General features: G+C 42.8%; 1 protein-coding gene across 2 annotated transcripts in view; it reads left to right on the top strand.

The window, feature by feature from the left end:
- BLTP3B (bridge-like lipid transfer protein family member 3B) overlaps positions 1–13,912 on the top strand; it is a 55,466-nt gene that overhangs the window by 32,692 nt on the left and 8,862 nt on the right. For both annotated transcript variants that reach the window (XM_068142743.1, XM_068142742.1), the window contains 8 exons: positions 704–886; positions 989–1,107; positions 3,050–3,191; positions 4,232–4,425; positions 5,190–6,679; positions 7,594–7,769; positions 9,766–9,902; positions 11,941–12,091. In XM_068142743.1, coding sequence (XP_067998844.1) covers positions 704–886; positions 989–1,107; positions 3,050–3,191; positions 4,232–4,425; positions 5,190–6,679; positions 7,594–7,769; positions 9,766–9,902; positions 11,941–12,091 — 2,592 coding nt within the window. The remainder of the gene's footprint in view (positions 1–703; positions 887–988; positions 1,108–3,049; positions 3,192–4,231; positions 4,426–5,189; positions 6,680–7,593; positions 7,770–9,765; positions 9,903–11,940; positions 12,092–13,912) is intronic.

The raw sequence follows: 13,912 nt of genomic DNA on the forward strand, positions 1-13,912 counted from the left end.
CTGGCCTATGGAACATTTAGAATAACTCTTTTGGTTTTGTCTTCTTGCAAATTGTGAATCCTTCAGGGAAAACCCCTCAGCAATTAACTGTTTTGAAGATTGCTTTTGTTGGATTGATTTTTTTTTTGTTTAGTTATTTTTGTAACAGACCCCACCCAGAAAGACTCTGAACAGAGTCTTGAGGCATAATTGCTGTAGAGGAAGCTTCTAACCCACTGAAAACCAAGCCTCCCAACAGTAGGTTTTGTGGATGTTCTGACATACAGCATTAATACACCCTCCAATTGCTCTGGTCTGGAAATGCTCAGTGATGGTTTTGAGCACTAGTCAGTGATGTTAAAAGGCAGGTGGCAATAGTGTGTTGTTTGCTTAGTGATTTTGTGAAGCAGTGAGACTTGTTTTGCTGTAATACAACTTCTGTTTTAATGTGCTGCAACTTCTGTTGCTGTAGAATTACAGCATGCAATGAGGTTATATTTGGAAGGAGAATTGTGAAATTCTTCAAGGCCAAGTTGGCTGAGGCTTTGAGCAACCTGCTCCAGTGGAAGATGTCCCTGCTCATGGCAGGGAGTTAGGATCTAGATGATTTTTAATGTCCCTTTTAGCCCAAACTATTCTATAAATCTGAAAAATAGTGGAAACTTCTTATGTAGAAGCAAACTTTCAAATGAATGAATATTTCCTCCACTCCTCTTATTTGCAGGAGACAGCTGTGATCACTGGATGCATTATAGTGATGCCACTAAAACCAGAAGTGGATGGGCCAAAGAATTACTGAATGAATTCAAAAACAATGTTGAATTGCTAAAGCAGGCTGTGAAAGACCAGGTCCTAGATTCTCCTCCCAAGTCACCACCCGCTGTATCCCCCCAGAACCTACAAACAGGTACTTTGTTTGTATTACTAATGCTGTAATTCCATGAAATGTTAAAACTATTCCACCAAAGCCTGTTCTTCTCAATGATTCCATCACTATTCTTTCCTACAGGCAAGGAACAGATACCGAAAGGAACATCTAGGGCTTCCTCTGTATCTTCCCAACAACCAAAGGGCAAACTGATGTCTAGTCCTATTGTGGTTAGACTTGCAGATTTCAATATATATCAGGTACATTTCTTCAAGTTAGTAAAACTCTGGGGCTGCTTTGCCCTTGACTGTTACATAACTATGGTTTTTTTTTAAGGGACAGTTCTGAAGCCCATTGAATTTAATAGAAATCTTCCCATTCATTATTGGTTGAGACCTTTATGGGCCTGCTTCTGCTTTGTTCAAATTGGTGGATATTTTATCAGCTTGTTAGGAGATGATACCTCATCACAACTATTTGATCATATGTTTTGGATTGAAGTTCTACTGGTCCCCAAATCCTTGAGTGAGTAGTTGTAGTTGCTGTCTAGATTCACTCTTAGCAGATAGGAGGCAACTGGAACAGAGAAGTTGTTTGTCTCTAAGGCAGAATGGTATTGATACAGGAGGAGCTACTCTAAATTTCAGGTCCTGTTAAAAATGCTTAGCGTGTGCCCTTGGTCATGCTGACTTCTTGCCCTTGTTCCAATTTTCAGTGCTTTTTGCCATATCACTTCTGGTGGAGGAGGAGGTTGCAGCTTGCCTGCCAGGAGTCTTCATCTGGGTTTGAAGTGATTTTAATAGTGTCAGTGTTTTCATTTGCCTTACACTCTTCATAGCACCATAGAATTATAGAATTGTTTTGGTTGGAAAAGACCTCTAAGATCATGAAGTCCAACTGTCAACCTAACACCACCATGACCATTAAACCATGTCCCAAAGTGCCACGTCCACATGTTTCTTGGACACCTCCAGAGATAGTGACTCTACCACCTCCCTGGGCAGCCTGTCCCAATGCCTGAGCACTCTTGCAGGACAGAATTTTTTTCCTTATATCCCATCTAAACCTCCCCTGGCACAGTTTCAGGCCATTTCCTCTTGTTCTATAACCTGATAATAGTGTGAAGAGAACAACCCCCACCTTACTCCAACTTCTTTTCAGGTAGCTGTAGAGAGCAATGAGGTCTCCTCTCAGCCTCTTCTCTAGACTAAACAATCCCAGCTCCCTCAGCTGCTCCTTCAGATGCTTGTCTCCTCCTCCCTACACAATTGGAATACTTGAATTTGTGTGTGTTTGAATACAAGACATGTTTGCAGCTTGAAAACAGTTACATAGAGTGAAGCAGGCTTATAAAGGTTATGTATTCATTCTTGCCAGTGAAACTAATGCAAGCAGGTATCACCAAGTACTCAGTATTCATACACTGGCTAATTTCAAACTAGCAGTCTGGCCTACCAAGTGCAGGAGGAGGGAGCCCTCTTTTGCCAACATGCTTTTCAAACTAGGTTCCATTCCATGAAATTTAAGGTCAATTGTATATCAAAAGGTGATCTCCTTCTTTCATAATTTACATTGGAAGAAACAGCAATGGAGGATTACTGTCCTACAGTGTCTTGATTCTCCTGTGGAGCAGACCTTTGGGCATAGCCAAGCATACAGAGCTCTGCTGGCTGCATGCTGAACACTGCTCAGCATAGCACAGTTGAGAGGTGGCCCATGTACTGGAATCTGTCCTTAGGACAGTACAAGGACTTCCTAACACTAGAGTAAAAAACATAACCAAACTTATTTGTCCCTTATCACCTAGATATGGGAACCTTTTGAACAGACTATGCAAATATACCAGAGCCTAGCATGATTGCATTTAAGGGAGCTGTAGTGTTTGCAGTAATGATAAAAGATCATTCTAGGCTTCTCCTGAATGCCATTGAGAGTGACCTGCTGCCTCCTGCCTTGCACGAAGGAAGGGGATCTGGCACTGTGAATGTTGTGTAGTTTTCTTGTGAAACTGTTCTGTGTGCATTGCTTCTACTACAAGGCAACAAGGTGTTGCTCACTGTCAGCACTTTTGTGTAGTTGGGGATCTGCACCTGAGAGCAGTGGAGTCTTACCCTACTAGGGGCAGTGCCTTGCAGCTACAGAATGCTTGGGAATTCATGCAAATGTCATGTATTAATGACATGAATCTTCTCTGTTTTACAGGTTTCCACAGCAGACCAGTGTCGTTCTTCCCCTAAAGCTCTGATCTCTTGCAATAAAAAGTCACTTTATCTTCCTCCAGAAATGCCAGCTATTCATATTGAATTCACTGAATATTACTACCCAGATGGGAAGGACTTTCCTAGTAAGTTGGGTTTGGTTTGGTTCATTGGGTTTGTTTAAGTTTTGTTAAGTGGGTGATTGGTTGGTTGGGGGCTTTTTGTTTGCTTGTTTATTTTGTCTGGGGTTTGTGTTTGGATTTTTTTGTCTGTTTGGGTTTTTTTTTTGCTGGCTTTTGTTTGTTTGTTTTCCTTGGGGTTTATTTTGTCTGTTTGTGGTTGGTTTGTTTGGGGGTTTGTTGTTGGCTGGGAGTGATGCTATCTTTACATGCTCATTCCAAGTTCACAGCTGGCAACAGGGAATGGCTTTCTAGAATGGAAAGAAGGCCACACTGCTCCATTTCCACTGTGCTTGTCCTATGAATAGGTTTTCATAAATGTGGTTTTTAAGCCTGAAAAACACTTGCAGCAGTTTACTAACATGTAAATTACACTCCAACATACTTGCATTGCTTATGCAGTTCCACTGGCTGGCCACATTAAAGAACTTGGTGGCTACATAAAAGAACTCAAGCCGTTGCAGTAGTAGCTAGGATGCAGTGAGGATCTGCTGGAGTTATTTTTGTTAATGTCTTCTGGGGCTGGCCCTGTTTTATATGCAGAAATGTCAGTGGATTTCTTGGGTACAGGACTTGAGGACAGCAAATCTCCTTGGTCCTGCCCTTCCTGTGTAATGAGGACATTCTCCTCCTCTCCTCAGACTTCATTCTATTCTAGTATTGAGTTTTGCATTCAGAAATTGAGTTACTTGCTAGGAGTGCGAGAAAGAAGCATCTCTTTAGGTATCCCCTGACATTGTGTTCTTCCTTGGGACCAAAGGAGTAGGCTTCCATTCTTTCTCTGATATAAAATACTCAGAAAATGTAAGTTTAAAAATGTTTAAAAAAACTCAAAACAACTACACCTCCCCCCAAAAAAAAACCCCAAACTAAAAGCCAACATCATCAACAACAAAACAATAAAACCAACCAAACAAAACACCACAAAATAACCTCCACAAAACCAACAGAAAGCAACCAAGCCCTAAACATTCTACTCATTCTCATAAGTCTGTTTTCTCTTTCAGTTCCATGTCCAAATTTGTATGGCCAGCTGAATGCTTTACAGTTCACCTTGGATGAGAGAAGTATTCTTTGGCTAAATCAGTTTGTGCTGGATCTGAAGCAGAGTCTTATTCAGTTCATGGCCATGTACAAGTTAAATGACAATTCCAAATCAGATGAGCATGTTGATGTCAGAGTTGATGGACTAATGTTAAAGGTAAGCTCTCACTGAGGAGGGGTTTTGTGGTCCCTTGAGAAGAAAATACTTTTATTTTGAGAAGCTGTTGGCAAAACATCTTAAGAATGGAACCAAGAGTAAATGAGTCAACAACAAGTGAACTAAAACATGTTAAGAGTGAAACCACACAATAAGCAACACTGGTCTAGAACACTGTCTGGAATATGGTTTGCAGACAGGCCTCTGTCTACCAGATTACTTCATCTATGTCCTAGGGGTGTTTTGGTTTTGTATTAAAAGACGTGAGTGGGAGTATTAACAAATTATTTCACTGTGTTCAGTGAAGCTGACATAGGAGACGAAGAAAAGATTGAACACCGCAGTAAGAATAACTGGCAAAAAATTCATATTTCCACCAGTACCTGGAGGGGGCCTGCAAGAGGACTGGGAGGGGACTTTTAACAAGGGCTTGTTGTGATAGGACAAGAGGGAATGGATTGAAGCTTGAGGAGGGCAGATTAGACTGGAGATTAGGAAGAAATTCTTTACAGTGAGGTGATGAGACACTGGAACAGGTTGCCCAGGGAGGTTGTGGATACCTCCTCCCTGGAAGTGTTCAAGGCCAGGTGGAGCAACCTGATGTAGTGGAAGGTTTCCCATGGCAGGGGAACTGGAACTAGATGATTTAAAGGATCCTTCCAACCCAAGGCATTCTATGATTCTGTGATTATTTTGTTTCTTTAATTGTATACCTTCTTAATCTGCATATTTCCAGCTAGGCAAAATATATTTCTCTCTTGCAGTTCATCATCCCGTCTGAAAACAAACCTGAAGTTCATAAAGATCAGCCCCGTGCCATTTCCATTCAAAGCTCCGAGATGATTGCTACAAATACGAGATGCTCACCGAACTGCAGACATTCTGATCTAGAAGCTTTGTTTCAGAACTTCAAGGACTGTGAATTTTTCAGTAGGACTTTCACCACTTTTCCCAAGTCCCAGAAGAATTTTAATCTTTTGCATCCAATCTTTCAGCGGCATGCTCACGAGCAGGACACTAAAATGCATGATGTTTATAAAGGTTACATCATCCCCAAGTTGAACAAATATGCACTAAAGACATCTGCAGCCACTGATGTCTGGGCTGTGCATTTCTCCCAGTTTTGGATAGATTATGAAGGGACAAAAAGCGGGAAAGGCCGGCCGGTAAGCTTTGTGGACTCCTTCCCGCTCTCCCTTTGGATTTGCCAGCCAGTAAGGTTTGCCAAGTCACAAAAAGAGCTTGTCTCACAGAATCAGCCCCCCCTGAACATTCCAAAAAGCGAATCTTGTGATCTTGCTAATAGACTGCAACGTAAAAAACTTCTAAGGGAGTATTACAGCAGTGAGACAGAGCCCTTGGCCAACGGCATTCCGACGTCGGACGCTTCAGGAGTGCTTTCCGAGGGCTCTTGCTCTGATGCGGATATCCACGTTCTTGTCCACGTGCAAAAACATGTCAGCATGCAGATCAATCATTACCAGTATCTTTTTCTCTTGTTTCTCCATGACTCTCTTATATTACTCCTGGAAAACTTAAGGAATGATGTAGAGGCAGTGACAGGAAAACCTGCAGAGCAAACAGATGTCTGCATTGGGATCTTACTGAAAAGTGCAGAACTTGCCTTACTGCTCCATCCACTGACTCAGGGAAACCCTTGTAAGTCTCCAGTTGTGGAAGAAGGAAGCCCTGTGGCATCAGAACTCTCCCCTTTGGGAAATGGGGAAACTCTTACTTCAGAGAGTAAATTAGTTGACAGTAAGATGCAAACTGGCATTACTAATTTTGATTATGTAAATGACTCCAAGCCTCTGAATGCTGAAGTTAATAAAGGGATTTTAATAGATCCTCTTCTGTTTAAATCAGACAGTAGCATGGATTTTCAGAAAGGAGCATCCTTTTCAGATGATGCATCAGATAAAGGTTTGGGAGATACAAGTGAAGGAGGAAGCAGTGGGCTTTTTAGTAGAAGTGATTCAGAGGAAGTCTGTGGACCCCTGAGTGAGAAAAGTAGCTCACATCCCAGGGATTCAGTAGCCATTTTTAATAAGAGAGAAGATTCTACTGAGTTTTTCACTGATAAAGAGGATGACAAAAACACATTCTCAAACAAGCTGAATGAACAGGAAGGCACAACTGAAGGCTCTCCTAACCAAGGTGCTGACTTGGAAACAGAAACTGCCTTAGAATCTGAAGAGCTTGAAATCAACAAAGTCACTTCAGTTAGAATGTTTGCATCTCAGCCTTCATCAAGGTAAAGAAGACTTAATAATAGATAAAATCATAGCATCCATTTTGTTGTTATTTAATTGTTGTTGTTTAAAAACTTTTATCCATCTTTTTGGCCACATACTTCTAGTGTAGGTCAAAAAAGGCTGCATCAGGCAGAGAGAGAGAGCACTGGTGCCTGGAGAGGAGGAGGCTCAGGGGAGACCTTGTTGCTGTCTATAGCTGCCTGAGGGAAGGTTGTAGCTGGGTGTGTGTGTGTTGGTCTCTTCTCCCAGGCAATCAGCACCAGAACAAGAGGACACAGTCTCGAGCTGTGCCAGGGTATGTTTAGGCTGGAGGTGAGGAGAAAATTGTTCACAGAGAGAGTTGTTAGCCATTGGAATGTGCTGCCCAGAGAGGTAGTGGAGTCACCATCCCTGGAGGTGCTGAAGAGGGGATTGGACGTGGCACTTTGTGCCATGGTTTAGTAGTCATGAGGTCTTGGGTGACAGGTTGGACTTGATGATCTTTGAGGTCTTTTCCAGCCTTATTGATTCTGTGATCTTATGCACTTCGAGTAGAGCACCACAGAGATAACAGTTGCCCTTTCAGTCAAGAATGATCTTAGCAAAACCAAAGCTTTAGCCCCAAATGCAGAACTGGAGCTCCTAGCTGATGAAAATCTTCACAGCTTTATATACTTTTAAGTATTCAGCATTCCCAGTTCAGTGTTAGCTGATTGAGTTCAGCTGTTTCCTTTCAGTTTAAATGTTGTGAAGTATGTACTGTGAAAAACACTGTCAGGCATATCCCCAGGAATGTATGTTGGTTCCATGCATATCAATAATCAGATTGCTTTCTTTTAGATCTTGCCTGGTTTAGAGGAATACTTTGAAGTAAGTTCTGTGTGATTCCCTCAGTGTGAAATAATAATTCCCTGATATCTTTGTATTTGAAAAGTGCAAAGCCTAAGGAACGCTGCCTGTCCAACCTCCCTGCATTCTCTGTTTCTTACAAGAATATGAAGAGAAGTCCATCACAAGTTTCTCTGGACACCATCTCTATTGATAGTATGATGCTAGAGGATCATTTGATAGAGAGTGATGGAAGTGACAGCCAAAGCTTTCTGGAGAAAGGTGAGCGGCTTTCACAAAGCATTTTGAAGCAATGGATGAAAATGTTCCTGGGCGCTGAAATAATACTCATAAGGATTGCAGGGCAGCAGATCCTGCATGATGTAGGGTGTCAGGTAGTGATAGGACTAGGGGAAATGGGGAAAAAAAATAGAAATGGGTAGATTCAGATTAGATGTTAGGAAGAAGCTCTTCAGCATGAGGGTGGTGAGACACTGGAACAGGTTGCCCAGGAAGCCTCATCCACGGAGGTTTTGGAGGCCAGGCTGGATGTGACTCTGGGCAACCTGATCTAGTGTGAGGTGTCCCTGCCCATGGCAGGGGGTTGGAACTAGATGATCCTTGAGGTCCCTTCCAACCCTAATGACTCTCTTAGCTTTTCCAGTCAGTAATATCAAGAACATTCACAACATGTCATTTCAAGGGAAAACAATAGGTTGTGCTACTTACTTGGGTACTACTTAATTAAGCATTACTTAATTTCCCTCTCTTGAGGAGAGCAAAGGCAATGCAGTGCTGTGCTGCAGCCCTGAATTAAGCAGAGCTGTTCCTTGCATTGCTTAGAAGCTGTTCCTTGGGCTGTGAGGTTTGTACCCTGTATGAGTGCCATGCTTGAAGTGGTAAGGAAGCCTTAATTTCAAAAGGAGATGAAAAAGAAATGGATTGTCACTAACACTCACCACGCTAATGACCAGGCAGGTAGACTTGGTATTCTCCTTGCAGCTTCTGCCTTACTGAGCAGCTCCAAGCTATTGATTGTCTAACAGCAGGTACTTGGCAGTTTTTGCTCATCTGTGCATGAATGTTTGCTTCTGATCTGGAGGGAGGAACTCATGCATGTGATAGTTACGTCTGTGTAGCCTCTAGTTGTTGTCTTGTGGGCTTACAGAGTTGTAATGATGGAGTCACTCCTTAGCAATACTGGTTAAATAATTTTATGACAGGAAGTACTACAAGAATAATTTCATGGTACCTCATATCTGATAAATTCTACTCTGAATGAGGCCTTGAGCAACCTGGTCTAGTGGGAGGTGTCCCTGCCCATGGCAGAGGGTTTGGAAGTGGATGATTTTCAAGGGCCCTTCCAACCCAAACTCCTCTGTGAATAAAGAATGTCAGGGTTATTTTTGTGGGGTTTTTTTGAGGGTAGGATTTCTTTTCAGTCTAGAGCAGTAATGAGAAGAAAGGTTCACTTGCAAAATTGTTGTATGTTTGGCTTGCAGGAGTATTCCTGTGTGTGCTTATGTGGGAGTGTGCCATAAAATGCATTTTCTATTTTAAATCACCTTTATATATTGGGGTAATTTTAGCTTGTTAATATTTAACTGAAGTCTGTGTGCTTTCTAGTTGTTAAGGAAACACTAGCTAGTCACTCTAATGAAAATACAGCTGATTCCTCTGAACATAAACCCATTCACATTTGCTTAGAAGGCACTGTGCAGTGATGCAGATACATGGCTTGGAATCTTTAAATCTTTAGCCTTTTTTTTTCTGCTGGATCAGAAGACTTGGAAGACTAAAAGAGGCCCTTCACAATTTTTTAGCAAGGCATGGAGAGTGCCACGTTGGTTTTGTCACTATAATTCCACCTTACTTGCATAGAATCTGGACCTTTGAACCCTCTAAGAGGAATGGATTTGGCCATTCAATCATAAATAATTGCTCCATGGGTATTTGCTTAATAAGCCATTCAACTCCTCTTAACAAATGAGTTAATTTATGCATAGAGTAACAGACATTGACTTGAGTCTCACTGCTGGAGTGGTTCAGGCTGTGCTATGCTATTGGCCATTGGGATGTGCTGCCCAGGGAGGTGGGGGAGTCACCATCCCTGAAGGTGGTCAGAAAAGGATTGGATGTGGCACTTGGTTTAGTTAGTCATGAGGTGTTAGGTGTTAGGTACTAGGTTGGTCTTGATGACCTCTGAGGTCTTTTCCAACCTGGTTGATTCCATGATTCTGTGCTAACACTGCCTTCTTTTCTGCTGTGTGTATGGAAGGTATTACAGCCACAAACTATCAAAGCCCATCAGAAAACACCCATGAAGGAGGCCCAGTGATTGAAAATTGTGATGGCTCCTCTCCAGATGCCATGAGTGCTGCTTCAGAGAATGCCCATGAAACTGGTGAAGAAATGGTAATATGCTTGAAATCCATCAGAATACATGCTTCAGTCAAGGAAACCTTAAAACAGAGCTAAAGTTAATGCTTTCAGAGGTGATTTTTCTAGAAGTTTTGGGAGCTTTTGTTAGTGCCACCAGTGCCACTTGTGTCTGGAGTATTGTGTCCAGTTCTGGGCTCCCCAGCTCAAGAGGATGGGCTGCCTAGGGGGCTGGTGGAGTCACCATCCCTGGAGGTGTTCAAGAGGGGATTGGATGTGGCACTTGGTGCCATGGTCTGGTCATGAGGTCTGTGGTGACAGGTTGGACTTGATGATCTTTGAGGTCTCTTCCAACCTTGGTGATTCTGTGATACTGTGAACTGCTTGAGAGAGTCCAGTGGAGTGTTACAAGGATGATTAAAGGACTGGAACATCTGTCTGATGAGGAAAGACTGAGACACCTGAGGCTGCTTAGTCTGGAGAAGAGAAGGCTGAGAGGATATCTTAGTAATAAATACCTGAAGGGTGGGTGTCAAGAAGGGGCCACTCTCTTTTCACTGGTGCCTTGTGATAGGACAGGGGGCAATGAGTAGACACTGGAACACAGGAAGTTCCACCTCAACTGAAGAAAGACTGGGGATTCCTTCAAAGCTGTTGTATCCTTGCTGGCCTATTTTCTTTTTCAGTAATCTAATCCTACCTTGGCTTTAAAATCTTTGGGGATCACCTTCATTTGAAAAAACAACCCCAAAAACCAAACAAAAACAAAACCCCCAAAAAACAGAAAGAAAAAAAAAAAACCCAATGTAACTAAAAAAGTCATAAAAAATGAGCCCCAAGTAGTAGAAATGATGGCAGCATCTGACACCAAAGCTGGCTTTAGAAACTGGCTGCTGGGTTTGGTTTGGTTTGGTTTGGTTTGGTTTGGTTTTTTTCCAAGATCATGCAATCCAATAAGGAGAGAAAAAGGCCTGGCTGCTGTTGGGAGGTTCTTTCACCTGGGCTGATTCAGCACCACGATGTTTGGCTATGTTGATGCTATACATGAAGTTGAATGAAGCCTTAGGAGATGTCAGGTGACACATAGGTCACAGTCTTTGTCAGAGTGGGGAAAGCCTGGCTCGCTGCCCTGGCTTTTCTGGCCAATTCTTAATTGGTGTTAGTGGGTTATAAATACAAGTGTCTGTCTGTGGGTTCTTTAATGTGGCCAGCCAGTGGAACTGCATAAACAATGCCAGTGTGTTGGAGTGTGATTTACATGCTAATAAACTGCTGCAAGTGTTGTCAGACTTAAACCCCACATTTAGAAAGAACTATTTGTAGGATAAGCACAGTGGAAATGGAGCAGTCTTGGGGAGACCTTATTGCTGTCTACAACTACCTGAAGATAGGTTGTAGCCACATGGGGGCTGGTCTCTTCTCCCAGGCAACCAGCACCAGAACAAGAGGACACAGTTTCAAGCTGTGCCAGGGGAGGTTTAAGCTGGATGTTAGAAGTTCTTCCCAGAAAGAGAGATTGGCCATTGGAATGTGCTGCCCAGGGAGGTGGTGGAGTCACCATCCCTGGAGGTGTTTAGGAAGAGACTTGATAGGGTGTTTGGTGTCGTGGTTGAGTTGATTAGATAGTGTTGGATGATAAGTTGGACTTGATGATCTCAAAGTTCTTTTCCAACCTGGTTTATTCTAGCCTTTCCTAGCCTTTCCATTTTAGCAAGCCATCCCCTATTTCCAGGTGCCACTGTGGAATTAGCATGTCACTTTGCAAAGATAGCATCACACCAAATTAATGGTTTGGTATAAAAAAAATAACCTCCCAGCCAACAACGAAACCCCAAGCAAACCATCCAATCAACCAACCACCAACAGGCTAAACAAACCCCAAGCAAAACATTGGCATCCTTGTCAAGTGGGTATGAAAGAAAAAGAAAGGAGAAAACTTCTTCTGTCAGCAAAGGCTCTGGGTACAAAACTGATTTTGCCTTTGTGAAGGAAAAGGTTTACAAAGGCTAACCTCTGTAAATTCAAATTATGAGCTCATAATGTTTTATTTTCTGGATTTTTTTTTTGTTGACAGATGTCTGTTGTGGTGTTCCAAATATTTGGTGTTAATGGTGAAATTGACATCCGAGGTGAAGACACAGAAATAAGCCTGCAGGTCAACCAGGTGATACCACATCAGCTGGGAAACATCAGTGTCCGACACTACCTTTGCAACAGGACTGTTGGTAAGCACCAGCAGTGAGGTCTCATTGTTAACACTGAAGCTGGAAGCCTTTGTTCTAAGTAAATAAAACCACTGCATTTGCCTCAAGGCACAAAATCACTGCTTTGGAATAACTACTCTGATTTCCTTCCTAAAAGGGAAGGAGTTGCCAGTGGAACCATTTCTGTATTGCTGATTGGGAAAAACAATAATGCGTTGCTCTGCTATATAAATTGACATAATGCAGTTGCCTTGAGTTGCTTTGATTTCAGCTACCTTTAAAGTTTCAGTGCTTGCTTCTTAAAAGAATATGCTGTTGTCATATGGATAATTTTGTAGGCTCCCCAGTTTAAGAGGGACAGGGATCTGCTGGAGAGGGCTACGAGGATGATGAGGGGACTGGAGCACTGCCTGGTGAGGAGAGGCTGTGGGACCTGGGGATTTTTAGTCTGGAGAAGAGAAGACTGAGAGGGGATTTAATAACTGTTTATAAATATCTGAGGGCTGGGGGTCAGGAGGGAGGGGTCAGGCTCTGCTCACTTGCTCCCTGTGATAGGGCAAGGAGCAATGGATGTAAGCTGCAGCATAGGAGGTTCCACGTCAACACAAGGGGGAACTTCTTTACTGTAAGGGTCACAGAGCCCTGGAGCAGGCTCCCCAGAGAGGTTTTGGAGTCTCCTTCTCTGGAGACTTTCAAGGCCTGTCTGGATGAATTCCTCTGTGACCTGAGCGAGACTGTATAGTGCTGCTCTGGTAGGGGGGTTGGACTCAGTGATCTCTTTGGGTCCCTTCCAACCCCTGACATCCTGTGATCCCATGATAGTGACCAAATGACTTGAGAATCCAGGGGGTAATTATTTCTGGTGGTGAACCTTCTTTTGTTTGTTTGGGGTTTTTTTGTACAATCCTCCTCCCTCCAATATGTGGTTACCTTAAATATTTTATTGATATTCTCTCTCTTGAACTGAATGAGCACTTGAACTGAATGAACTTGAGCTGAATGTTGCACTTGTCTTTAGTGATTAGTGAATACTGAAACTAAGAAGAAACAGCCAGGGTATTTTTTAATGTTCAAATCTAATGGAACTAATGGAAGCACCATGATGTCATCTTCTCCATGTTACTGCATTGCTGTTTAGGTTCCTGTGTCTTAGCAAGTAATGTTAGGAGTCACAGATTGCATTGGGTTGGAAGGGACTCTCAAAGGTTATCTTGTCCAGCCCCCCTGCAGTCAGCAGGGACACCTCCAACTAGTTCAGGCTGCCCAAGCTACACCAGGTTGATCTTGACTGTCTCCAGTGACAAAGCCTAAACCACATCCCTGGGCAACCTGTTCCAGTATTTCATCACTCTCATTGTAAAGAACTTCTTCCTGATGTCCAAGCTAAATCTACCCTGCTGCCAGTGTTTTGCTGAATTAAAATTGAAGTAGTTGTGGAAAAAATAGGCCAAACAATTCATTTTCTTCCATCTTCAAGGCACTGAGGAAACACAGGTTGCATGGTGATACTTGTGTCTTGTCTCTGTTGTCACAGTGAGGTGCTAGTCCTTGTACCTACTGTTTGTTTCTCTTTAGTACTTTGGATTCCTCTATGTGGGTCAGTTCTAAGACTCCACAGAGTCAAATATTTATGACTGAATTGCCAAATCCATCCCTCTTAGAGGGTTCAGTGTTCCAGATTCTGTGCAAGTAAGGTGGAATTCTAGTGACAAAACCAAAGTGGCACTCTCCAGCTCACTTCAAGATGTTGACTTGCTGGAAGGTGTCCAGAGAAGGGCAACAAAGCTGGAGAGGGGTTTGGAGCACAGCACTGTGAGAAGAGGCTGAGGGAGCTGGGGTTGC

Source organism: Melanerpes formicivorus, unplaced genomic scaffold (genome assembly GCF_026170545.1).
Source record: "Melanerpes formicivorus ecotype bairdi unplaced genomic scaffold, bMelFor1.0.p_v2 SCAF_8, whole genome shotgun sequence".
NCBI classification, from domain to species: Eukaryota; Metazoa; Chordata; class Aves; order Piciformes; family Picidae; genus Melanerpes; species Melanerpes formicivorus.